The 24,983-nt window shown below is 50.6% G+C and overlaps 14 protein-coding genes across 14 annotated transcripts; 4 read left to right on the top strand and 10 right to left on the bottom strand.

Annotated features, from left to right (window-relative positions):
- Window positions 1-13: 13 nt before the first annotated feature.
- CC77DRAFT_991841 (phosphatidate cytidylyltransferase 1) lies at window positions 14-1,759 on the bottom strand (the record flags this gene model as incomplete). Its single annotated transcript, XM_018536361.1, has 4 exons — window positions 14-301; window positions 349-1,151; window positions 1,198-1,570; window positions 1,619-1,759. The coding sequence occupies 4 exons, from the start codon at window positions 1,757-1,759 to the stop codon at window positions 263-265; spliced, it is 1,356 nt and encodes a 451-aa protein (XP_018384967.1). The 3' UTR covers window positions 14-262.
- Window positions 1,760-2,106: 347 nt separating this feature from the next.
- CC77DRAFT_938156 (hypothetical protein) lies at window positions 2,107-4,369 on the top strand (the record flags this gene model as incomplete). Its single annotated transcript, XM_018534592.1, has 2 exons — window positions 2,107-2,463; window positions 2,513-4,369. 2 exons carry the CDS (start codon window positions 2,107-2,109, stop codon window positions 4,367-4,369), a joined length of 2,214 nt encoding a protein of 737 aa, XP_018384966.1.
- A 157-nt stretch (window positions 4,370-4,526) lies between these two features.
- CC77DRAFT_169384 (alpha/beta-hydrolase) lies at window positions 4,527-5,835 on the bottom strand. Its single transcript, XM_018530431.1, has 2 exons — window positions 5,791-5,835; window positions 4,527-5,743 (listed from the first exon to the last, which is right to left on the bottom strand). The coding sequence occupies exon 2, from the start codon at window positions 5,611-5,613 to the stop codon at window positions 4,684-4,686; it is 930 nt and encodes a 309-aa protein (XP_018384965.1). The 5' UTR covers window positions 5,614-5,743; window positions 5,791-5,835; the 3' UTR covers window positions 4,527-4,683.
- Window positions 5,808-8,557, bottom strand: CC77DRAFT_169390 (HET-domain-containing protein). The gene has a single exon (XM_018530432.1). It carries the CDS (start codon window positions 8,304-8,306, stop codon window positions 6,012-6,014), a length of 2,295 nt encoding a protein of 764 aa, XP_018384964.1. The 5' UTR covers window positions 8,307-8,557; the 3' UTR covers window positions 5,808-6,011.
- Window positions 8,558-8,853: 296 nt separating this feature from the next.
- Window positions 8,854-10,007, bottom strand: CC77DRAFT_169358 (hypothetical protein). Its single transcript, XM_018530430.1, has one exon. It carries the CDS (start codon window positions 9,710-9,712, stop codon window positions 9,023-9,025), a length of 690 nt encoding a protein of 229 aa, XP_018384963.1. The 5' UTR covers window positions 9,713-10,007; the 3' UTR covers window positions 8,854-9,022.
- A 147-nt stretch (window positions 10,008-10,154) lies between these two features.
- Window positions 10,155-11,147, bottom strand: CC77DRAFT_1062674 (hypothetical protein; the record flags this gene model as incomplete). The annotated part of the gene is made up of 1 exon (XM_018528553.1): window positions 10,155-11,147. The coding sequence occupies one exon, from the start codon at window positions 11,145-11,147 to the stop codon at window positions 10,155-10,157; it is 993 nt and encodes a 330-aa protein (XP_018384962.1).
- Window positions 11,148-11,306: 159 nt separating this feature from the next.
- On the top strand, window positions 11,307-12,019 carry CC77DRAFT_1021638 (CDP-alcohol phosphatidyltransferase). The gene has a single exon (XM_018525300.1). The coding sequence runs from the start codon at window positions 11,341-11,343 to the stop codon at window positions 11,977-11,979; it is 639 nt and encodes a 212-aa protein (XP_018384961.1). The 5' UTR covers window positions 11,307-11,340; the 3' UTR covers window positions 11,980-12,019.
- Window positions 12,020-12,100: 81 nt separating this feature from the next.
- CC77DRAFT_169314 (hypothetical protein) lies at window positions 12,101-12,621 on the bottom strand. Its single transcript, XM_018530429.1, has 2 exons — window positions 12,422-12,621; window positions 12,101-12,365 (listed from the first exon to the last, which is right to left on the bottom strand). The coding sequence occupies exons 1-2, from the start codon at window positions 12,549-12,551 to the stop codon at window positions 12,223-12,225; spliced, it is 273 nt and encodes a 90-aa protein (XP_018384960.1). The 5' UTR covers window positions 12,552-12,621; the 3' UTR covers window positions 12,101-12,222.
- Window positions 12,622-13,516: 895 nt separating this feature from the next.
- On the bottom strand, window positions 13,517-14,966 carry CC77DRAFT_1021636 (cytochrome P450). The gene has a single exon (XM_018525299.1). The coding sequence runs from the start codon at window positions 14,934-14,936 to the stop codon at window positions 13,545-13,547; it is 1,392 nt and encodes a 463-aa protein (XP_018384959.1). The 5' UTR covers window positions 14,937-14,966; the 3' UTR covers window positions 13,517-13,544.
- A 122-nt stretch (window positions 14,967-15,088) lies between these two features.
- Window positions 15,089-16,749, top strand: CC77DRAFT_169187 (MFS general substrate transporter). The gene has a single exon (XM_018530425.1). The coding sequence runs from the start codon at window positions 15,128-15,130 to the stop codon at window positions 16,700-16,702; it is 1,575 nt and encodes a 524-aa protein (XP_018384958.1). The 5' UTR covers window positions 15,089-15,127; the 3' UTR covers window positions 16,703-16,749.
- Window positions 16,749-18,765, bottom strand: CC77DRAFT_169213 (liver carboxylesterase 1 precursor). The gene is made up of 3 exons (XM_018530427.1): window positions 18,071-18,765; window positions 17,918-18,020; window positions 16,749-17,859 (listed from the first exon to the last, which is right to left on the bottom strand). Exons 1-3 carry the CDS (start codon window positions 18,524-18,526, stop codon window positions 16,796-16,798), a joined length of 1,623 nt encoding a protein of 540 aa, XP_018384957.1. The 5' UTR covers window positions 18,527-18,765; the 3' UTR covers window positions 16,749-16,795.
- A 1,393-nt stretch (window positions 18,766-20,158) lies between these two features.
- On the top strand, window positions 20,159-21,053 carry CC77DRAFT_169192 (hypothetical protein). Its single transcript, XM_018530426.1, has 2 exons — window positions 20,159-20,467; window positions 20,522-21,053. Exons 1-2 carry the CDS (start codon window positions 20,403-20,405, stop codon window positions 20,955-20,957), a joined length of 501 nt encoding a protein of 166 aa, XP_018384956.1. The 5' UTR covers window positions 20,159-20,402; the 3' UTR covers window positions 20,958-21,053.
- CC77DRAFT_169288 (quinate permease) lies at window positions 21,053-23,279 on the bottom strand. The gene is made up of 4 exons (XM_018530428.1): window positions 22,816-23,279; window positions 22,639-22,766; window positions 21,928-22,587; window positions 21,053-21,880 (listed from the first exon to the last, which is right to left on the bottom strand). The coding sequence occupies exons 1-4, from the start codon at window positions 22,919-22,921 to the stop codon at window positions 21,149-21,151; spliced, it is 1,626 nt and encodes a 541-aa protein (XP_018384955.1). The 5' UTR covers window positions 22,922-23,279; the 3' UTR covers window positions 21,053-21,148.
- A 909-nt stretch (window positions 23,280-24,188) lies between these two features.
- CC77DRAFT_1021630 (hypothetical protein) lies at window positions 24,189-24,798 on the bottom strand. Its single transcript, XM_018525298.1, has 2 exons — window positions 24,693-24,798; window positions 24,189-24,642 (listed from the first exon to the last, which is right to left on the bottom strand). Exon 2 carries the CDS (start codon window positions 24,636-24,638, stop codon window positions 24,312-24,314), a length of 327 nt encoding a protein of 108 aa, XP_018384954.1. The 5' UTR covers window positions 24,639-24,642; window positions 24,693-24,798; the 3' UTR covers window positions 24,189-24,311.
- Between the last annotated feature and the right edge of the window lie 185 nt (window positions 24,799-24,983).

Here is a 24,983-nt window from a genome sequence, read left to right as displayed (position 1 = left end):
CATCATACAGGATCACTAGCTGCATACAAAATCACAGGTAGGAGCTTAGTTTATTACTATATGCACACACGCACTTTTCAAGTGCTTTTCAAATCCCGTACCGAATCGCAAAAGGGTATATACGCCCAAATACCATCCTATCTCATGCATAACCCGTGCCACTCTCCCCATCATATTATGTCGAAACAGCATCCTGCGTAGCGTTTCGTACCCTCCCTAAAGTGCCAAAGAAATAACTGTTGAAATCTTCACAGCCATCTGCTCATCTCCTTACGATTTGCTCCGAAAGAAGCTCCAGTACCTGTACCAGTCAGCTCATGATCGCATGCAAAGAGAGTTAGCACATACCTTTGGTGATATTACGTCCTGGTTCACCAAGTGCTTGCTCAGGATCTTGACAACATCCATTTGCTCCTCGTAGGTCAGTCCGGTGACGGCTGCTTCGATCACTCCACCGACGGTAGTGTGGTGAACAGCGATGAAACTCGAGTAGTAGAAAAATGCAATAGAGCCCATGATGAACTGACAGTCCATGCGGTCAGTCATTCCACCGTGACCGGGAATAGAGTCACCAAAGTCCTTAATCTTGAATGTGCGCTTGAGACCAGAAGCGAAGAAGCCACCGAAAGGCGCGATGAGAGACGCAAAAGTTCCGAGCATGATGACGTGGAATTGCACAGGCATGATGCTGAAGGTGCGGGGAATCGGAAGACCCTCGGGAAGGAAGGGAACAGAGTAATCGCGCGCGACGAAGACAGGGTTGGGTCGGCACTCAAGGCCAGACCAGATGTTTGCGCCAAGGTCGTTGACAGGGCAGATGAAGTACTTGTAGCGTGCAACAAAGTGGGTAACGAGGACACCCCAGAGAACGGTGAAGAACCAGGCGCCTAGGAAGCCTTCCCATGTCTTCTTGGGCGAAATCTGGATGAGGGGTGTCCTTCCAAAGGTGATGCCGCAAAGATAGGCCCAGATGTCGTTGCAGATGACCATGGAGACGGGGAGGATGAACCAGATGAAGCCTTCGAAAATGTTGTTGATGACAAAGTGTGCCTGCCCGACGATGAGGAAGAGAGCCATGTGCGTCCAGGCGAACTGGGTGAACTGGAACTTGTAGTGGCCCTTTTGCAGTGAGAAGACGAAGAAGATGAAGCCTGGAGGAGTTAGTTTAGGTGGCATGTACAGGGTTCTAGGACATACCGATAATGTACAGCATAAAGGAGATGAACCTGTGGTGGGTAGCCAGGGGGAGCAGCAGACGGTCAACCATGAGGACATGCTTGAAGTAGTATATGACACTCTCGCCGTAGAGAAAGTACATGGCAGTGCCCAGGAAGTACCAGTTGAGCGACTTGGTGAAGCGCAGGCTGCGGGCCTTGCTGGGAACGTTTGCGATTGCGATGACCTCCTTGAAGGATATGACCTGGACCGCCGTGACGATGATGATTATGAAGAGGTGGCCGGCACCCAGCGCCCAGAAGAAGCCGGCAATCATGACGAGGGTCCATACGGTGCGCGTTATGAAGTTTGCCTTTTTCTTCTCGTACTCGCTCTGGGGGGATTGCTCGGCGGACTGGCGCGGTCAGCTGGTGGACGGGTAGGCAGAAAAGCAGCAACATACCGGAGGCGTCGTCTCCTCCTTGATGGTGGGACTGCCCGGGTCGCTGAACTCGGACATGCTCTGCGAGGGTCTCCGGGCTCTTCCATTGCTGGCGCTGCGGACCTGGTGGTTGAACTTGACGTCCTTTCTTGGACGCGCCATGGTGGGCGAGGGAGCGCCGGGTTGCGCCGGGTGTGGTGTGGGAGGATAGGGGGCAGCCGGGGGAGGACCGGACGGGAAGGCGCGATGGCGTGAAGGGTGTGTAGGGTGGAGGAAGGCGGGGTGGTGAGGGTCGAGTGTTGGCAGCAAGCTACTAGTCCGACTGACTGGGCAGGTTGTGAAATTGCGGACAAGTAACATCGGGCAGACGTCATGGCCGCCTGCGCTTAGCGACACCCTGCATGTGAATTTCCCGGCCCAACACAGCAAACTACACAACGCGTCGCGCCCCGCATTGCGACCGCTTTGGGACATGCACACGCGGACGCCAGCTGGCAGATGGTCCGACAATGGCTGACGACGACCTGGACGACTTCTCTGACGATGACTTCGACGACCTGCCCGCCAACGCGCTCGACGACCTCGAGGCAAGCGCCATCAGGGCGACACAGCAGCCACAGCAGCAGCAGCTACTGTTTGACCCAGAGGCCGACTCTGACGACTACGGCCTTGAAGATGGCGACGAGGTAGTCAACTTGGACGACGCGTCTGGTCCCCCGCGTGCGTCGCAGGACTACGACTATGCTTACGACTACGACCACAACCAGAACGGAGATGGGCAGACATACAATGGCCAGATGGAAGTGGAAGAGCAGCCGCGCCCGTCGCAGGCTGACCCCAACGCGCTACTTCAGCGTATCAAGAAGGTGCGATGCCTGCCCCTTCGGTTTCCACTCGTCTCACTAAACATCGCAGTTAGAGCAAGACAAGGCGCGCGAGAGAAGAGAAGCCGACGAGCTGAAAGGGAAGCTACAGACAAAGTCGGGCGAGGCCGACACCCTTCGAAGACGCTACGATGCCGAAAGTCGTCGACACGAGCGCCAGCTGGCCGACCAGCAGCAGGCCCACGGTACTGAACTCGCCAAACTGCGTGCCGAGATGGAGAGGCTGCGCCAGGAGAAGGAGTCGGTACAGACGGACAACATGTTCAATCAGCATGACGCACGAGAGACGAGCATCGCGCGACGGCCTGGGAGGACCATGCCGTCACGGCCAAAGTCGGGTCCGCCCGTCGTCAGTCCAGCCGGCACCCCGAAGAAGGGGCAGAAGACAAGAGGTCCGCTGGGCGATGGCTTCGCCGATGACGATGTTATCATGGCGTCACCGTCCAGGCACGGCGAGAGGCAGAAGACGGCGACACCCAAGCAGGCGGGCAAGAGGAAACGACAGACGATAGACCAGAGCCCCATACCATTGCCTGCGCTGTCGCTGAGCCAGCCACGAAGCCAACCAAAAGAAGAAGAGCCAGCGCCTGTCGCAGCACCTACGCTAGATGTTGGACTACTCGAGCACTTTCGACGCGACGATCAACGATTCACCCTTCTTCATCGTCTGCTCTCACATACGTCCTCGAATGGCACCGATCGCATACTCGAAGCACTTACCCTGCATGCATTTCCGTCTGACGTATCCAAGAAGCTGTCTTCGATTGTGTATGATGCACTAGCGAACATAGCCACTGCTGATGTGCACGAGTTAGCGCTACAGATATGTCACATCTTTCTTGATCTATGGAAGCGCTGTCAGACTGAGAAGTACTATGCTCCGATTTCGTTGATCCTGGATGCGCTGCACTTCGTTCTGGCATGTGAACCGACCGAGACTGCGGTCGGCATAGCAGACCGCGTCGTACCGCTCATCATCGCCTCCGTTGATCTTGTAGCCGATCCCATCTCGAAAGCAGCCAAAGGAGGTGAGAAAGCTATTGCCGACCTCTACTCTCCAAAGCAACGGGAAATTGCGTCTCGCATCGACGTCGAGGACTGTCTTGAACTACTGTATCTCGTTGCGAGCAGCTGTCTTTCGTCAGTAGACTCTGAAGCTATAATCCGTTTGTGGCAGGCAATACCCTCGACCTTCGCTATAATGCTCCTTGTCAAAGAGCAGCCACAATCACAGATCATGCTCATGTTGCGCATACTTGATACCTCTGCACTACCTACCTCAGTAGGACCTATAACCACTGCGGATTCTCCTCAAGACAATCAAGCAAACAACGAAGATGCTCTCATCAATCGCCTCACCAATCTTTTCACCGAGATACCCAAGCTCATCCCCGATCCTGCGGCTTCTCCCAGTGCACTTCCAGCACTCTCCGAAGCAGACCTCTGGGACCTCCGCTTTCTTGTCATCTCAGTACTTACACAATTTTCTGTTTCAGAGTACGGCTCTAGTCGTCTGGCCCAGAATCGTCTTTGCATTGGCCGATTGATCAAGTACCTTGATCACTGCGTTACAAGCCTCTATCGGCATCCCATCTCGCCGACTCAAGACCGGAAAGTCGATTCCATCAATGCCACGATGAAGCTGATCTATCACGTCGCGACGACGAATGCCAACTTCGATGTCAAGAGCAAGTTGGTGAATACGCTGGGCGGGCAGCATGCCTATCTCGTTGCGCTTACCCGCTTGGCGTTTAGCGAGGGACTAGTGCTAGAAGCGGGAATTGAAGACGAGGTCGTGAACATGGCGCATGACATCCTAGATGAGGGACTGAGCATGGAAGAGGGTGATGCTTTTGGAAAAGTGTTTAGTAGTGGAAGCACTGTCTAGACGCATTGGGTAGCCATCCTCCGAACATGCGCCGCAGGTGTCAGACATGCAACGTAGCACCCACATCCTCAACTTCCAGTAGTATCACGACTCCGGCGTTCCCCCTACAGGAGCAAGCTCACACATGATTACGACGTCTATTCCTTATGGTTGTTGACAGAAGGCATAGACATCGACATCTTGTATAATCACTCATCTGGTTCACACATAGTTGTATTACTAGGGCTCATGACGGTACTGCATTGGGCGGCGTTCAGGACATTGGAAACATTCTTTCATATCCAAACAGCGAATGTCCAACACCATCTTCAATACTAAACATGTTCCTGCGCCCATCCCAATACCTTCTTCAAAACCTCATCCCCACACTCATCATGCAACAGCTCATGCCTTCCCCCTGCATAAACACCGAACTCTTTATCCTCACTTCTTATCTCCTGCACAAACCTCTCACTACCCCTCCAATCACAATACGTATCTGCATCCCCATGCAGCACCATCGTCGGCACAGTCCAGTCTCCCACTTTCGCCATGACAGCATCCGTAACATCCACAGCCGTAGCAGCAGTCAAGAAGCAAATTGCCTTCTTCGAAAACAACGGATCAGCCAGATATTTTTCAATCTCAGGTTTACACCGTGTAAGGCCTGAGATGTCGACGTGGCGACCCGGTATAGAAACTGTTGGCATCGTGCGCGCTGCTACGCCTACCGCTAATCTCGCTGCGTAGGGGAACGGACCTGGGAATGCGGGACCGGTGAGAATTACCCCCTTTATGTCATTTGAATCCAGTGTTACGCTCCCAGCAGTAATGAGGCCGCCGAGTGAATGTCCAAACAATATCACTGGCTTCCCCAGCTTCACGGTGTGGTCGCGTAGTTCAACGTGATCAACGACGGCTTTTCCCACGTGAGCTACTGCGCGAACATCACCTGGTGAGGAACCGTGACCCCAAATGTCCATGGCGTAGACGGAGTATCCGGCGGCGAGGAAGTGTGTGATGAGGTTGTGGTGCGAGTATAGGTACCGGGATGCGTATTCCGCGTAACCGTGCTGTAAGACAATAGTTGCGGTGGGTTGGGTGTTGGGTGTCCATGTGTGCGCTATTGTGCCTGATGAGAGGGTTATGGTTGTATGGTTGAGTCCTTGGTTCGGGTCGGGGTTTAGTGCTGGGGTTGGGGGCATGTTGTCGTGGTGATTTGGAAGAGTGGTAGGTCTCCGATACAATGAAGGGACGTTCAACATGTTGACGATTGGAGTCGGTTCAAACTTTGTCCATATATCAGTCTTGCCTGGCTGGTCGTACGAGACCACTCTGTCGCTTGTCGAACTAGGCTCTCGGTCGTCTTAGGCTTCCGGACTGCCGATTTTGTGGCTGCGCTTTGTCGTTAGACATTGCAGATCATGTCACCATGTTACTACTTGTACAAGACATCATTTTCGTTGGGTACAGACGCGATGTCTGTCAGAGTGAAGTAGATTCCGTCCATGTCAACCACGTGGGGAGGGGCACAATGATGTCTAGACAGCTTTAGGCCTAGCGTGTGGGGCGCTTGCTGCGTCTCTACTCTCTGAAGCTGCAAGTTCAATGTATTGTCTTTCGACACAATCGCGTGGGCTGGCGTATGCAATAGATCCTTGGATCACAACAGGTGTAGGGGCACGATCCTTACCTCCCCACTCTTAATGCGTTCTTCCGCGTTCCCTTCGTAATACATCATACCATCGACATGAGCTTCACCAACAAGCTTGTAAGCATCTCCTGGGATGCCAAACTCACTGATGTATCTACGCTTCTCTCCCAGGCGGCATTTGCGCAGGACAAAAGGTGTCTTTCCGCCCATCAATATGGCTATGTTATCACCGCGCTTGAGGTTCCAGGGCCCAATACCGAGTTTCCCTGAGCGTGTGACAAAGAGCTGCCGGTTTACACAGGCGTTGTTAACAGCTTGGCTGTATCGCTCAATCCATGCGGCTTCTTCTGATGGGCTGTATTGCTTCCCGGGCTTGGTCAGACAGTCTGCAGCAACTGTGCAGGTGAAAGCTATTTTTCGTTCTGGGGGTGCTTCGTCAACAAAATTCGACCACTTTACCGTGTCCAAAGTGGCTCCAGGTCTATAAACTCCGGCTACTTCCACTATTTCGTCCATACCCAAGCTGAAAAGAGACAAGACTCCGTACTCAAGGCTGAAATGATATCGCAGGGACGAATTGCCTGAGGCACAGTAAGGTCTCGGCCTTCCAGGTAGTCCATGGAGCGGCCGGCTTTCTTCCACCCCAGCGATATTCAGGCTGTAGTTGCGACACCAACTTGCGCTCCTCAGTTCGGCATTAGCCGCTAATCCTAGTACTCGTAGGTTTCCGTAACAGCGGAGACAAGAGACAGTGAATTGCATGAAAATTTTCTCAGGGGTCATGGTGTAGTCTGCCTCCAGAAGCGAAGGTTGTCCAGCCTGCACCAAGCCCATTAGGCTGTATATCTTGTCTGGACCAAACGTGGCAGACTGTCCGCGAAACCTTTCGACTAGATCTAGCATGGAAAGTCGAACCTTGGAGTCTTCGTGCAGGCTGGCGCGTAGCATCTGCACAGCTGATGCGAACGCAATCCCTTGTTGATAGCATATGATGTTGGAGAAGAACATGAAATTGCTGAGCTCTCGCCACGTAACGTTAAGTGGACCCCTTTGCACGCAAACATTCTGACTAACGACCGCCTCTTGAATTACCCACACCCGCTGCCACCACTCGTGGCGCAAGACAGCATCGAGTTCTTCTTTGATACTTTTCACGTGCAATTGTGTTCGGAAGCTGCTCAGTAGCTTCTCCTTCTCGTGAGAAGCCGCATTGCTAATATGAAAAATGGTTCTGAATACGATAGGAGTCGTAGATGTTGCCTCGCCAAACCATATGATCGTTCTGGAAGCCTTACTATAAATGTCGCGCATCATCTGCACTTGTGATCCTCTTTCGACAGTATTGGATTGATCAATACACATTGCGTCAATCCAAAGAATACGATCGCGTTCGGTAAGGCGAAGCTCTCGAAGTGCCGTAAAAAGGTTGTGCGTGATCAAAAAAGGCTTTTCGTTGACCTGAACTTTGTAACGCTTTACAGACACACCCCAAACATAGCTCAATGCCTCGAATTCGAGATTGTTCAAGGGGCCAGTGACTAGCTCACATTTAATGGCATCATTGTTCTCTCCACTCTTAAGACGGACGACTCGAATGCTTCTAGAATCAATCGCAAGCGGAGAATAGGCGTCTGAGTTCTTTTGCAAGATTCTGCGAAGCTGTCTAGGATATATGACCTCGAATAGCGGGTATCTGTATGTCGAAACCCAAATAACGAAGCCGACCGAAAGCAGTGATTGTCGAAAAAGTCGGATAGGGATATTGATAGTAAGGAGAAGCAGACTCCACCCGATATATACAATCCACATGGAATACAACTTAATGGTTCCGTATGCTGAATATGGGCATGTCAATGCCAGAAAGACGAGTCTCGACGTCCATGAAAGTGTAGACATCGCTTCGGGTAGCCCTCGCCAACCTTGCATCATTGTGGGATGGAAAGACAGCGCCCACATACTGCGAGTAGCCTGGAATCTCCGTAGCAGATCTTTCGAGAAGGTAGAAAGACTGCTACTGTCTCGATCCGAGCTAAAGTGATAGATCGAGTCAAAGATAATGTACGGCGTAATCCTGGTGCCGACTGGACAACGCTCCCAGAATGTTTTGTCCATTCTTCTTATGATCCATGACATGGCTTTGATCGGATAGGTTACAATTTCTTGAGTAAAGTGTGCGAAAACAGTTGTACAGTGGTTCGGTCGAGACACTCTTTCGTGTTCCGCGTTCGGGGACGCGGTAATTTTGTTGTGAAAGTCGTAGTCGGACGTTTTGGACGCGGAAGTTTTGTACGAAGCAGTTGACATTCTAGAAATATTGATGGTAGTAGATCCACTCGTCGACTATCTGCATTGCTTTGTAGGTTGAGGGCGCGATAGATTCCCAGCGGGTACAAAAGCAACAAGAATGAAGTCTAGGCATCTACAGCAAAGGCCCGTACTGTGGTTCGAGCAAGCTCACATCAAAAACTTTATTTGTTAGGTGGTCCGCCTCAGGTTGCTCGAAGATGGTGGGTGTGCTGCGCCTTCCTCGGCATCCAGGCATACTACCCACCACGTCGCCGCCAACATAAGCCGCCACTGACGCACTGGGTCTGCACGCTTAGCGCAGGAAAACTCATTTCTTTCAACCGCATTTATTCTATAGCGATTGCGATGAGAGAGAGAGAGAGTGTGTGTGTGTAGAAAGACCACAAGGAAAGAGCTTCGCTAGCATTACAACGTAAGGGCTATGGCCTGATCGTGCTCGGATATGTATTTATAGATATAAGGCGTGCCGCATTGCTCGCTCCATGCAAGGCCTGCGATTATCGTTTCAGCATTGGTGCGAAATCGCGTTGCTATGAGCAAAGTATGCAACGCATGCTGGATCGAATGTTTGGAGGCCTTCCACTTTCTTGAGGTAACATGGGATTGCCCGGTGGAAACTGTATGACAACATTCATGGATCTTATATCAAATTGAAAATCGTTGGAAACAGTCGCTTTTGACCTCTTCTGATGTTATCCCTCATTCATAAGATTTTACAACAAGAGTCCTCCAATCACGCCAGCAACAACAGTAAGAAGGCCACCACCGACAACAGCATTAGCATCCGCAGCGCCCGTAGACTCAACCACGGAACCTGAGCCAGTTGGGCTGACACTTCCAGAACCAACTGCAACACCAGTGCTTGCAACAGATTCCAGCTTGGAGCCAGACATGCTGTGTGAGCTCTTCATCGTAGCAGAGGACTCTGCAGCCTCTGTGGTAGTGGTCTCCGCTTGAGCGTTAAGCTTGTCCGCACCAGCTGTGACCACTAAGCCAAACGTGCTAACCATATCGGCGTCATATGTCGTCGTGCTGGTGCCGGGGAAGTTGGCTTCGGTACCACTAGCACTTTCCTTGCAAACCGCGCTCTCAGCAACCACGCAGTCCATCGTAGCGGTGAAGTCCGAGTCTGGGCTTGGATCTCCCATATTGATGTTGTAAGTCGAAGGTCCGACAACGAGAGTTTGAGCAGGGAAGAGACCACAATCGAGAGATTCAGGAGCGCAGGCGAGTGAAAGAGTAGTGGCGGTGGGATTCGCCGTAATGACGGAGGCGTAGAAGTCGGTAAAGACGGACGGGGCGTCAGTGGAGCCGATACCAATCCATGGGACTGAGATGGTTGTTGAAGCCTTTTGAGCAGCAACTAGACTGATGAGGGAGGCAAAAATATATCTTGAAGCCATGATGATATGTTGGTAGTATGTAAGTTTTAACGAGAGTAGTTACTGATGCAGCGCACAGATCAAAACGAGCGACTTGGTTGGCAGAATGAGCGACGAAGAGCGATGCTTACCATTGACTTGCTAATGCGGCTTCTTAAATATAAGACTTTCGCGAAGTTGTACAAGCTATCATGAATCTAGCTCTTTGCCGGTTGTGGCGTTCTAAAGGGGCTGGCGCCTGATGTTTAGCGGCCCTGAAAATTTCCCCCTCCCGCGGACGCCTACAACACGCCAATTACCGTGCTCAAAAGACCATTAGGATCGTGAGCTATCAGGCGAAGCCGGGCCGTGCGGCCATTGTACGCCTGGTGCGACTCACTGGCTGTGCAGAAGCAATGCATGCCTGTCTGCTTGGACGTACATGAGATGCGACGTGAAAAGACCGGGCAAGGTTCGTGCGCGATCATTCAACATGCTCTTTTGGGCTATGTCCGACTCGGTCCAGAAGGTTATCCCACCAAGTAAAGTATGGCTCGTAGCCTCCGCCGCCTCGTGCATGATGAAGACTATGCTTCCGCGCACCACCGCCCCAACCCTTGGGTAGAATCTTCTCATAACCCCATGGCAGATCGAGTCCTGAATGCAGTTCGACTAACAGCCAGACAAATATAGGCACAAACAACGTTCGTGTGAAGACATGACTCTTGATTATATTTAGGCTGAAGTTGGCCAGCAGCACCAAGCCCAGACGCTCAAAGATGTGCAGCTGATTCGTGATCTGGGGGTGTATCTCGGCGTGTCGATGATGTGGAGCGTGCCACCGCTTGACTACAGGTATGACGTGTAGCGAGAAGTGGAAGAGGAAGAAGAGGGTGTCGTAGAGGAAGAAGCTTGCGGCAAGCTCGAGGGCGACTCGTCGACTTGAAGGGGGGAGGTCTGGTAGAGCACGTTGTGTTTGCAGCGGCGAAGAAATCGTCATATTATGCAGGGTCGGCACCAGAAAGGTACTGCGATATGTTGAGGTGGAGTTGTTCGCAGCGATTGCAGCGGCTGCGGCGTGATAGTTGCCCGACTCAAGCATCGCCGTGAGCGGCACATCGGCAAACTTCTTGATCATGGTCAGGTCCATGAGCAGCAACGGCGTCATGTACGTGGCGGCCTCACCCCATCGCCGCGAAGGTCGTCGCATGCCGTGTGGTTTCTTCACGTCTTCCCCGTTCTTGCCCTCCTGGACGCCAAACCTCCATTGCGGGTTTCGCAGGAAGACGACTGTCATAGAAACTTCGATCGCTGCATATAGAGAGACGGTCCAGATGGTCTCGAAGGTCGAGAGGCGGTACACAGGATTCTGTATCAGCCATTGCCACAAAGGCGTAAGGACAGGCTGATACACGGCTGGGAAACCGACAGCAGAAAAGAACAGAGCTCCTAGGACGGTTCGGTACGTTGCAGCCATGAATTGTAGTATTTCAAGCGATGAAGAGCTCCATTGTGTCTATCATTGTTCTGATAATTGCCTTCGGTAGGCGTTGTCTGGGCATTCACTCTTGACGTCATCTGAATTGGAATCGGAATGGTTCCGACGGGATTCCAGTCTCTCGCCTGAACAACGATTATCGTTCTACGTTGAACTGGTACCTACAACAGCCATGCTGGACATACAGCTTCGACCGATCAAAGACACGTTGTTCGATTCTATTACACATCTCATCCCCTCCTCTCTTTCCCCGCTCGCCATCACCATTCTCGCCTTCTTCTCTGGTGTCATTTCCTGCATCTACGCCGCTTCCAACAACATCCTACTGAGCACCGCATTTTGGGCACTCAACAGAGCACTGGATTGTCTCGATGGAGCCGTCGCCCGAAAACGTAATCAGTCTTCAGATCTTGGTGGTTACTTCGACCTTCTGGGCGACTTCATTGTCTATTCAGCCATCCCAATAAGCTGCGCCTTAGCACAGAACGAGAACTTTAATGCGAGGAGGATTTGGTTCTCAGTGGCTGTCTTGGAAGCCTCTTTCCATGTCAACAACTTTGTCTTGTTCTACATAGGCGCCATCCTGGAGAAGCGTAAAGGCAGTGGCAGAGGTGAAAATACGACCAGGGTCAAAGAGCTGACCAGCGTCGCAATGCGACCAGCACTCATCGAAGGAACTGAAAGTGCAGCTTTCTTCACGGCCATGCTCGTATATCCTTGCTACTTGCAACAACTGTCTTGGGCAATGGCTCTTCTAGTGTGGTTGGGAATCGCTCAACGAACAAAGTGGCTGGTGGAATCGCTTGGTTAGATAGACAAACAAGCTACAAAGATGAAGAGGGTCTTTCCTGCTTTACAATACCTTTCTCGCACAGCCGCGAAATAACACTTCGTGCGTCTCCTTTGCACGCTGCAAGCTCTGAGTTGGTCATCACCTCCGTAAGGTTACCGCTGGCTCCTTTCGATATAATGGTCGGGTAGCGGATGGTATTGGATTCAACGAAATCCTTTATCTACGCATATTTAGTGTACAAACTCAAGAGCGTTGCATCTTTCAATAACAGACACGTACTTCATCAGACAGCTCATCCCGGTGCCACTGGACAATCTTATAGCCAGAGTCGGCTTCGATCACCTTCTTTGCTTCAAGCCAAGTTGGTGTCTCCTTCAGTGACAATCCGCCATGTGTGATATCGCCTGGTTACATCAGCATACGGTATTCTCTATTGATCACCTTAGTAAGTGAAGCGTACAGGCTGCACATGCTGGATTCTCCTCAGTAGAATGGCAAATCTTACGATATCCATATCGCAGCTTGCCAATGATGGATGCGTCGGCATTGTATAGGACATAAAGTGTACCCGACATCCTCGAAAATGCCATGTATTGAGAACCGTGTGATGATAGGCAAACCGATGTCAAGCCTCCAGGTGGTTGGGATGCAATGATCGATGACGTATATGCTGCACGGACCTTGAGTGTCTGTCAGCCGAGTGGTCTTCTCAGCAAGCCACCAAAGTCATCAACCTGGTCGTAAATACTCTCCTGAACCCATAATCGGCGTAACGCTCATCCTCTTCGACCGACAGATCAAACTCCGCTTCAATCCAATCTTTGGTCAGACCTATGTAATGCCCTCGGATCCTGTCAATCTCAACAAGGCCTTCTCAGCAGCGCATGCTACGACAACTTCCATCGCTGCATTACTGTTGTTACGGTATGCATCATGGCCAGTACCTCTGCCGAGGAGCGCATCTACACAGGACACGAATGAGAAGGAGCAGCACCTAGACGACACGCAAAATCCCATGATCAATGGCCACAATCGTATGGCCAACGCGCTGACCGCATGGGAAACGGTATACCTACTATACGATACCTACACTATGGTTCGCACATATCGCATGAAAAACCGATTGTCATTTCGCGCTGCTTTGGGCGTTGCGGCTCGCTCGTCGCCTGTCGCTTTCGCCCATCATGTGTTGCTCTCATCCGCATTCCTCGTATTGCAAGCATATATTGCAGCGGGCAAAGAAAAAGGGATGTGGGTGATCACTGCATTCTTGCTAATGAATGGCAGTACACCATTGATGCATGCTCGATGGTGGAATCGGCAACAGACAGGAACATCAAATACTGCAATCGATGTTGCTTTTTTGACTACGTTCGCCGCTTCAAGATTTGGTGTTGTTGTTTGGATCTTGACAAAATACGGCCAACATCATGGTATCGGCCCATGGCAATCATATACAATGCTGAGGAAACGATGTCAAATCGGGACTGCTATGCTAGTAGGGTTGAATGGTCTCTGGTGGACCATACTGGCTGTCAATGTAGTAAAGAGGAACATCAAACGACGACTATATTGAGATTGTCTCATGTGGAACTACGCGATACACGAACCATGATAGGCTCCGATGGTCTTTGCGTGGGCAACTGCTTCATATGCTGAGCCCAATCCTCTGGCCTCACCGAATGATTCGGTTCCCACCCCAGCCAACCGCGCACCCCATGCGATGCAACATTGCCATGTATACCGATTCCGAGACGTACGAATGTGTCTGCTACAACCAGAGCAATCTCGCGAATCGCGTCGCGACCCAAACATGTCTTTAGACCCGCCCCGAAAGCTACACCGGGCGGTACACTCTCGTCCAGATATCGGTTCGCGTCAAACACATCCCAAGACGATCCATAAGCCGTCGGATCACGGCCACTGCCTACGAAGTAGAGCCAGCAGTCCCATCCTTTTGGTATCTTTATGTCAGCCTGATCTCCTGGTGATGAGATGATATTATCTCTTGTGGACCGTCTCATGATGCCTACAATGGGTGGGCTGAGCCGCTCTGTTTCCATGAGTATGGCGCGTAAGCGTAGCGAAGTTCTGTCAGGATCACCTCCACTAGCCAAAGACTCTGCTAGCGACTGGCCATCATTTGTTTGGTACAAGAACAGGTTCAACAGCAAAGCTGTTAAGAGAGACGCCAGCGCTTTGACTGCAAGGCTGCTCGTGAAAAGGACAGAGTGCTTTGCTACATCCTCCAACTCGCTGTCATCTGCAGTAGCAAATGGGCACGCACTTTTTTTCTCTTTCAGATGCTGCGAGATCCTGGCTTGCAGCTTTCTGTTCGCCTCTTTGCCCTTCTTGCGAGGTGAATGCCAGAAGCCTGTGTTGACGGTCACCGGAAACAACGAGAACTGGCCTCGAAGTAAGTCTTCCTGCAAACTTTCTATCGTATCAAATAAACTGCTGTTGCTGCCGAGGTCCAGAAATGTTCCAAGCAATATCTTCCACGAAAGCGTCTTTAAGGACTCGTACATGTCGATTTCCGATATTGAAGGTTCAGAGAAATGCTGATCAGTGTGCAAACCCACTACAGAACGGAGCATCTCTTTCAAATCCTTCATTCTTGTTTCCCATGTTTGACGCATGGAAGTATGTTTTTCACCATCTGTCAGTAACAAGTTCGGTGACGGAAAGAATGGTGCCATCAGCTCAGAGTACGCGCCACAGGCTTCATATCCTGCCGCATCCTGGGCGAGAACTTGATGGATCTGCGCATATGAAGAAACAATAGCGACATTGCGATTTAGCACTTTCGCTCGAACTATTGCCCGGTTCTCCACAGCTTCTGGGTGTTCTTTTTGGAAGGCGAGGATACGCGATGTGATGAATGACTCTGGCGAGTTGTGAAAAGAAAAGCTCTCGGCAAACCCTCGCAGTGTCGAGGAACTACCTAGAGGAAGTTGTGGTTCTGGCTTAGACATTGTGAGCTTTGGAATTGCCCACTGAGTCCAAACTGCGGCAACGCTTGACCCCATATCACGACGGTTGTATCGGCTGCGGGGTGTTGTGGTTGTTACGTCATCGACTTTGCGCCACGGCTTGGTAGCTACAAAGTCTATACATGATCCCTCGATATCTTTGAAAAGTGTTCGCGTGTTACGAACGTTGCACCATGGCATCCGACACCAAACAACCGTACGATCATGCAACAAAAGGTCCTTCCGAAGATGAGGCAATACCTTCCGCACATCCGATTACCCAGAAACGGCCACTACTCTATAACATATACGCATATATCTGCATCCTACTCTTATTAGTCAACTACTTTCTCGCCCAGTACGACAAGTTCATATTATCATATTTCCAGACTTCTGTACTAGCTGATCTTTCACTGAGCTCCACACAATATGGGCTCCTCTCCGGGTATGCAACAGGGATTGTCTACGCCATCCTCGCTTTACCTATCGCTTTCCTCTCTGACTACACGTCGGCTCGTGTGTGGGTCTTATGTGTCACGGCAGCATGGTGGAGCTTATGTGTAATTTTTCAGTCTCTAGCGAACAATTTTGGTCAGTTATTTTGCGCCAGACTTGGAATGGGTGTTGGGCAGGCGAGCGTTGAGGCAATATCTATCAGCCTCATCAGCGACTTGGTAGGATGGAGAAATGTATTCATTGGAGAGAGCATACTCTATGTGGGGGTATACATTGGCGAAGCCATCAGCGGTCAAATCGCCACTGCCTTTACAGAGACTGGTACAAGCTGGCGCATTGCCTTGCGAGCGATCGGCATCACGGGATGTGTCGTCGCAGTACTGTTACGAATCTTTCTGCGGGAACCAAAGAGAAGAGCAAGCCTGGTGCAAATGAGCAGAGAAGATCGTAACAACAACGTGAGCATGGAGTTCGCAGATGTGCCAACCCACTCTCGAGGCACTTCAAGACTGCAGGCCGCCAAGTCTGATCTGGTTGCTACCTTCACATACATCCTGCATATGAACTCATTCTGGCTTCTTGTCCTCTCGGCTGGTTTCCGTCAATTGAGCGGCAATGTCTTCGGATATTACATGCCCAGCTATCTCGGCGACACATACCCTTCACACACCGAGATCTTCTCCCGCTATGGCATCATCGTCGGTGTCGTAGGATCAGTCGCAGTGCTAAGTGGTGGCATCCTCACGTCGGTGCTATGGCCACGTACCCAGCTAACACCAGTTTACCTGACCGGCATCGGAGGCATGATAAGCGCGCTTTTCGTCCTCCTCATGGTCTTCTCGCGCGATATCGCCGGCGGCTCGGAAGACCGAGGCATCAAAATTCTGTACGGCGTCATGAGTCTTGCATATCTCACTGCAGAACTATGGCTAGGCTGCCTCTTTGCGCTCATTGCGTTGCTTCTTCCACCGCGCTACAAGACGTTTGGTCTTGCCATTTGGGGCAGCGTACAAGTACTGATCTATTCGTCAGGACCACAGATCATCGGTCTAGCATTGATGAACGAGGAAACAGCAAGTGAGAGCTACAGGAAGGCTACGCAATTGTGCTTGGCAATCATTATCCCTGTTGGATATTGGCTTGCCGGTGTCGGATTTTTACTCTCCATACCATTGGTGAAGAAAGACTTGAGAGAAGAATTTGTATCGGGAAGGTTGAGTGGAAGAAGGAAGATTAGATCAGCCATCTTTGCTGGAGTATTGGCAGTTGTAGTCATAACATTGTTTGTTGTGAGTTTGGTATACCAGGCGTGAATGCCCTCGTTGGTATATACATGTAGCAGATCAATAGTGATCGACACTCCCAGTAGGCTTTTCTACATACGATGCAGAGCTTACTCTCATCGCCTACTTGAAAGATAATCCCAAGAGATCTTCAATGCCGGCATAGAGCGGGCAAGCGTAATCCGCCTCAAGTAATGGCCTGACGGTCACCCCACTACTTCCATCCTTTCCTAATACACCCAGTTCCTTCCCAAGCGCACTGCCAACCTTTGGCCATCCTACGCCTCCAGCGGGGTTCTTTGCAAAGTTCGCCCATGTTTTTTGCATGAAAGCACTGAGTTGAATCTGCTGTTGCGTTGCAGTGCCAAACTGGTTCGAAAGTGGATACGTGCCAAAGACCTCCGGAATCTCGCTTGTGTGGTATGCACCTGGATTGGGGAAGATACCAATAGAAGGGAAAACAGGGGTGAATAGATACCGGTAAGTTGTGCGTCCGGATATGGCGAGGTAATTTGCCAGCCTACCAGTCGTGCATGTGAAGACTAGATCTGTCCCAAGCCTGTCGGCTACTTCGTACAGATCGGTGATACCTTGTGCGGCATATGCGGCGATGATGGAGTCGCGAACAGCTTTTGACGTGATGTTATATTGATCAAAGAAGCTGTCTACAGCGGCGGTACCGTCGGTCAAGCCGGCCACGGCTAGGAAGACACGCGCTTCGTTGAGGTTAGATCCTAGCATCGTCGGCACATTGGCGAACTTCCCAGTGGATATGCTAAGTCTGACATCAGGTGTTGAGGTGCCATCGTTATTGACTGGTGGAAAAGAAAGCGATTGCGACTCAATATACGCTTTGATATCCACTGCAGGTACCTTGCGAAGACAATCGATGTTTGCGCAGCCGAAGTTTAGCAATACCTGCTTATAGTTTACCAGGCCGTTTCCAGGGAGTACCGCATTCTGAGACTCAAGTATGGCCGACGAGAAAGGTAGTGGGTTCGGTGGGTTGGCTAGCAATTGCTTAACTGATTCGCCGCCTGCGGATTCGCCGAAAATCATCACACGATTTGGATCACCTCCAAACTGAGCAATATTTTCTTGTACCCATTGCAACGCGAACCTCTGGTCCAAGAAACCAGCGTTTTGAAATCCAAACGGCACTTCGGGTGAGTTGGAGAAACCGAAGACTGAGATTGAGCGTGTTAGCCACTGATCATCGGAACGTAAGAGGACAAAAAGACCTACTATTCGTGCGGTAGTTGATAGTGACTACAACAACGTCTTCATTGATCGCGAGAGAGCTTCCATCATAGTATGCTAGTCCGCCAGTACCAAAAGCGAGGTTGCCCTGCACTGATCAGTATCGTTGCAGAAAATAGAGGAAAGGACAACGCTTACCCCGAAAAGCCAAAACATCACTGCCTTTTTGCTGGAAGCCGTAACTCCTGGAGGCGTATATACATTGAGGTATAAGCAGTCCTCGCTCTCCTCAGGTGGTGGATAGGTGGGGTTGTTGAAGTACTCCATAGTTCTGGCACGAATTTCGCCAGTACCTGAGAACTGCTGAATGCATGCTGGCTTGATATTTTGGGCTTGCAGAGGAGTAGACCATGGTGTTGCTGCTTCTGGCGGAGAGAATCGTACTGGAGGCGACTTCGCGAAAGGTACCCCCAGATAGGCGTTGGCTGAGGCTGTCAACGATGGCTGGTTTGCAGGCTTGGTAGTAGTTCCTATGACAACGCCTGAGGCCAGAGTGACTGTCGGTTCATTGTCGACGGGTGCTGAGACGACAGTGGTAATCAACGAGCATAGTAGAAGCGCCTTTCCTAATAATGAAGGGACGTGCAAAGCCATATTGCAGATGACAGAAGGCTGATAGTCAACCTCGAAAGAATTGTAAGAGGTATAAATCTGCTTGATTACTCGACTTCATGATGTGTTACGTCTTATACTGCAATGTGACAACCCACTAAAGGAATTGGAATAAGGTACTAAGCTAAGAGCTCTTTTCGATAGTGTATCTTGCATCGGTGTTTGAATGCGGATCATCATGGGTTATCGTTTAGCCTCGTTAGAGTTGCCTGACTGCAAAAGCAAGATCCAAATTCCTGGAAAGGAGCGCCATCCGCGACTCGAATGAGAAAGGAAGCGAGGGCAGGGAGTTTGCTAATGGTCCTTTGTGTGGCTCTTCCGGACAGTGTCACTCGTCTGTGATGGATGTCCGAAGTTAGAGCGGCTTGGGATCGACGGATGGCGTAAATAGACGCGAGAGTCAGCCTCCTTTTTGACAGACTGAGTCGGTCTACAAAGATAGTCTTTCGGCCTGTCCCTCATGCGAATCAGCTACCAATCAGCTTGCAGACGCTGCCTCGGTACTGCGCAAGCACTCCGCTCGACGCAGATCATCCGTTCATTAGGCCAATCATCGCGTCCGGGTGCCTCGGCAACTTTCAAGGGCCTTTTTCCTAGGCAATACCGCGATACGATGTACGCGATCGTTGCTCGGAAGAGCCCGCAAATGCCAAACGGACTGAACGGCTTCTCCGCATTTTGTCCACTGAACTACAATTTTCGTAGTCGTAGCATTGGCCTACGAGGCATCATGCTGAATACAGGAGCCGAGGCTTATCATCCAAGCTTGCCTAGGTAGCACCCACGATCAGGTGCCTTCGCTGTCGGTGCCGTGGTGTTTCTCGAATTCTCATGTCGCTGTTTTGGGATCTTTACAAGCGCACGTAACAGACATTATCTAGAAGGAGGGTTGCAGTATCTTGAAGTGTACTAGAGTTGTTCTAGTCATAATGCAACAGGGCAGATCTCTTGTCGTCTCGCAGGAGAAATCACGGATCGACGCGAAGCGCCAATTACGTCAGCTGCATCCTTCTTCCATGATCTATTAATTATCACCCCTCATCGGTGTAATCTAACTTATTCGTTCTGCTTCAGTTCTTATCACAGGCTATGAGAATATTGTTTTGGTCGCCCAGAAACTATTCACATTGAAAGTGTTCAATCATTTTCTTTTTATGCATCATTCCTGGCGATCTTGAAACGAGCTCTGGCGAACCTAGAGTGTTCAGACCGCAGGCTGCATGTACCTGAGAGCTTCGCGTCGATAGCGATGACGGCCCAAGACCTCTAAATCTCAGTTTAACCCTAGGCTCTTCTAGTATCGCATCTGTCACGGTTCGTGGCACTGGTGCCGTCGTTGCAAACATCGAACCACCCCAGATCTCAATCATGCGCTGGAACAACGCACAGGAGGAGAGTATATCGTTTATTACTAGAACGAGGTAAGAAGTAATAGTCGATGCACTATTATGACGAAACTATGTAAGACACGATTGTGTTAAAAACTCATTTGCAAAATCTCCAACCAGGTGTCAATTAGACATTGGGCGTAAGACGAGATATGTCAATCCCGAGGGCCTGGAAATTGATGAAACCTATGTTATGGTCGGTATCTTCCCAACAACACCTCGGTCAGTTTGGGGCGATAGAGCAGCCTTTGCTACTGGGATATAGACTCCATATGCTGACATACCAATCTATTGTCATCAATTGTATTACAAACAGGTCACCCCTCCATCTTTCACCGATGAATGTCTCATGAGGATGTTGTGCACGTCCATAGCTACGGCAAGTCGTGCTTATCAACACTCAAGAACTGCTCATCGTCCGCTATCTGAATAGCTGTTATCTCATCAACTCGTACTCCGCCTTTCACGCGATGCTACTTCCGGACAACATCGCTGCAGTACTCGGAGGTGCGTGGCAATTTCTCAACCAGACATCGTAACATTCCGCTCCCCTAAGCCTGCATAGCGTGCTTTTCTAACAGCGCACCAGGAAATATCTAAATGGTACTGATCGTGTCACGGGCGGTCTCGGAAACCATCCTGTGGGGATTCTCATCTATCACCCTCTTGGCTATGTCTCCGTAAATCTGTGGTCCACTGATCCCGGCGCCATCCCCGCTCCCGCCGATGAATACAATGACGCCGAGTGGGCACTTATTGGACATCATACGCTATCTTATGCAGGGCCTCTGCAGGTATGGGAGGGAAGCAATGAGACAAGAGGGACACTCACCCATGGGCCTTTGGTGATGTCATCATATCCGAAGTGGGTAGTGACAGATCAGACCAGAAATTATACTGTATCGGCAAAGGCGTATGAAGGAAGGGATGTGTTGTTGTTATGGGCGCAGAACATCGAAAAGGATTCGTTGTCGAGGTTGCATTGGGCAAGAGCTGCAGAAAATGGATCAAGCTGGGCGACATGAGTCTTGGTTGTAGGAATACGTTCGAAGAAAGAAGTTTAGAGAAATAGGTGACGAGGGTATTGAAGACGATTTTTAAATTGGATGCCGCGGATGTGGTCATGCGCGTCTACTCGTCTTCTTCGGCGATAAAAGGAATGAGGCAAACCAGTCCACCATCATTGATCGAGCCCCCTCATCGCCGTTCATTGATCTTATCTCTTTACGACTTCGATCCTCTCCACACCAACATTTTTCTCGTGTCCCGACTCTAAACCCTTGTTTCTCGCGATGACCTCCTCTTCGGTCAAGATCGGCTTGCCGCGGAGCTGCGCCCACACAGCCTGGTGCATAGGCCTCAGGAACAGGGCGTCCATCTCCTCAAGACTGATACCTTTCGTCTCAGGTACAAAGAAGAAACTCCAAACACCCATCATTAGGAGGATAGTAGCAAAGAAGAAGTACGCGCCATAACCAAGATCCGAGATCATGTATGGCGTGCTGCGTGCGATGATGAACGAACCAAGCCAGGTGTCGGCGGTTGTTAGCGATACGCACAGCATGCGGATGTCGAGAGGGAAGATTTCCGATGCGTAGGTCCAGGTGATACCTTGCCATGTTGCGCAGATGATGAAGGCGTTGACGTAAACGCAGACCATTGCCAGGTAACCCCAACCATCGCGTGAAATATCGCCTCTCAAAGCAGCTCCAGCCGGATCGGCTTTCATGACATAGCCACCGATATACCACATAGGAATGCAACCGAGCGCTGCCCCCCAAATAAGCCCCTTGCGACGCCCAACCTTTTCCACAACGACGAAGGTAAAGGTGAACATGCCGAGTGTCTTCGCGATACCGTAGAAGCCAGTGGAGAATAGCTTGGTCGAAGTGCCGGAAATACCAAGTGTTTCGAATATGCGAGGTGCATAGTAGGTAATAATGTTGACCTGGACAGTTTAGCATCTATTCCGGTATATGTATTGCGTATACTTACACCTGTGAATGACTGTAAGAACATGAGTGCAAGACCAATGGCCATTCGGTTTCGCACACCCTTCTGGAACAGCTTCATAAACTGTGCCTTCTTGCTCTGACGGTTAGCGCTACGCTCTTCGACCTGCGCCCGAATCTCGCTCATCTCGTGCTGAATATACGCATGAGATCCGTCCAGGCAGCGAATCTTACACAAGATACGTTCTGCTCCTTCGAAGTTATCCTTCTTTGCGAGGTATCGCGGTGATTCTGGACACCATGCGACACCGAGAAGCAATAGTAGACCAGGAATGAGCTGGATCGCGAGAGGTACTACCCACTGCGTCTTGCCTTCGACACTGATGGTTCTATCACAAGCATAGTTGATCCAGAAGCCCAACATACCTCCACCTTGGGAAGCAATCTCGAAGATACCGACCAGTCTACCACGAATAGAAGGTGGCGCAGTTTCAGAAATGTAGACAGGTACGACCATACTCGATGCGCCAATGCCTAGACCTGCTACAGCTCGTCCACCATAGATCATATTGAGACTGCCTTGAGAAGCAGTCATGAGTGTGCCACCGAGTAGAAACACTGTGGAAGCTATTATCATTGTCTTTTTTCGCCCAATGCGTTCGGCGAAAGGGAAAGCGAGAAGCGCCCCGAAAAAACATCCCGCCTGCCTATTGTCAGTTTGTGATGACAGGGGGCTAGCGGTACCAAGACTGACCTGGAATGTGGAGACGATATTGCCCTGAATTGTGTCGCGGTTGCTCTTTGCGATGTCATTCATGCCGAAGTCACGAATGAAGGAGGTGAGAGCCATAGTCCCACCGATGACGGCTGTGTCATATCCCACTACTCATGTGTTAGATTTCCACACCCAAATCACTTCACCGAGACCTACTAGCTAGTGCAGACATCGAAGCGATGAGTGCAATGAGGTGGATCCGCCAATTGCGGACCTCTGGCGGGTCCAGAGTACCCGATGCATGAGTGTTGAAGCAGCCCATTCGTTTGTGATAATTGGTATGGGTCGTGAAACGGTCAAGTAAAATTCAGAATTCAGGGTTCAAAAGTTCAGCCGGGTGATGATTCTCTCGAGCGAAGGGTGAGTTGCCTCTTATCCTCGATGCCTCGTCTCGAAGGCATCATTGCCGAGCCATACTTCTGATGCTACCTCACCATCATTACAGTCATACCCCGCGGGGAAATGCACGAGGACTACCATCGTCCCATGTTTACCGCAACACTTGCTGTTCCGAGCTATTTCTCGGATTATCGCAGCGAATCCGGGGAAGGGTCCACTTGGCGTTGGACAAGGTCAAGCCTTACCCCGTAGTTGGCACCCGGGGTCGTGATTCTTTATAGGCAGAAAACGCATGAAGGATGCATGTAAGGAACTTGGCAGTACGACCGTTATCGACGGTGTGGTGGTGAAGCTTGACAGATCAGCGGTTGCTAGTAGCGTGTGCGGGGTAAAGCGGGTCGGTGGAATATCTGTGCCCGTAGCGGAATGCCTTTTTAGACCACACACTTAGTCACCCCAAGCTCTTAATCCTTACCTGTCCGTCATCTAGAGACGTGAGTATACACAACGCACATGTTACGATTCAATAATAGCATGCAGAATACCGTTATAATCATGTATAGTGGTCTGCTGAGCAGCTACAAAGGCATTTATAGCGTAGGCCGAATAGCCCTGGAACCGAGTGTCTAGATTCAGGGTATCAGGCGAAACAACCAAGCTTTGCAGGATGAGCATTTCCGCCCCAAGATACCAAGTACCGACTCAGCCTCCGCCCACATGCAGACAAGGCGAAGGAGCCGCTAAAGAACGATAATATTACGGGATGGACCGTCGAACATGGTGCAACAGGGCGTGGCGACAAGTCGCTTAATCCGCTACCGGCGGCTGTAACAGCATCTCTAGCTAGTCTTATAGTCTTGTATGCCCACAAGAGTATTGGCAGATACATTTAGGCTATCTTGGAAGAAGACCGCGGCCGGTAACGCTTCTTACCTTTCACACGCGCGCCATATATCATTACGATGGAAAGTACCTGGGTGCCGCAGTGCGGAAGAAGATGCAACGCCGCTATGCGGCAGTGACGTCGCGTTTGTCGCTCTAGAGCAACTCCGGATTCTTTGACTGAGTTCAGTTCACGATGAAAGCGTGGAGCATATATCTTTGCGCTGTGCTAAGAGGAATCCGATCACTGGCGCATAATGCGATCATGTAAAAGCCGAGCCATGATGTGGTTCTACCTGACCATCAAGATATCTCTCAGAAGGTCGTCATCGATGAAACATACATCGGTCAACATGTTTTCTGGAATGCAGCCATACGAGAGACATTGTCTCAGCAATCATTTACGCAAGTGCTTGATATAATCATTATGGTCAGAAGATGTCTTCGTCATCTAAGTTATATGCAAGGCGCGAGAAGATCGCCCATGCTATGAGAATAAAGCTGTCGAGAAGAAGCAGAGGCCATGGAAGCTCTTTACGGCTCAGTCCGATACACAAGGGTATTCCCGTACTGATAAAAAGCATTGAAAACAGTACATGATATCTTGCAGGACTCAGCGTAAGCTGTGCTGGTAATCGGATCCATGCATTGTCGTGCTGCCAAAGGGGCGTCCAACTGTCTAGGTTTCCGCCTAAGAGCGATGTCTGCTCGTTATTTTCGACATTCTCGACGCGACTAGGCCGACCCTCTGTGGACATAACTCTGAGGCTAGTCAGCTTGAGGCAACAGGGATCGTTCGACAGAGGCTGTACTCTTGTGAACCGGCCTCCTTCACCTACAAAAGACTCATCTTCTTGTTCTCAACTTGGTTATGAACGACGTCGCGAAGCCCATCAAATCCGTGGCTGTCAGTTCAAATGATGTTTGCAGCTTCAGGTTCTCAGCCTTCTTAAGCGCTTACCCCACCATCAACAAAGCTATACCCTTTTGAGCGATGATCAGGCCAGCAACACCATCGAAGGCTGCCATCTCAGCTATTGCAGGCTGAGCTTGCGATGCCTACCTGAAGCTTCCTTTGCCTTCTCGCATCCACTCTCCTTTCA

This window comes from Alternaria alternata (assembly GCF_001642055.1).
Source record: "Alternaria alternata strain SRC1lrK2f unplaced genomic scaffold CC77scaffold_13, whole genome shotgun sequence".
In the NCBI taxonomy this organism is placed as follows: domain Eukaryota; kingdom Fungi; phylum Ascomycota; class Dothideomycetes; order Pleosporales; family Pleosporaceae; genus Alternaria; species Alternaria alternata.
Note: the sequence above shows the minus strand (reverse complement) of the source record. Positions and strands in the feature narration are given on the sequence as shown.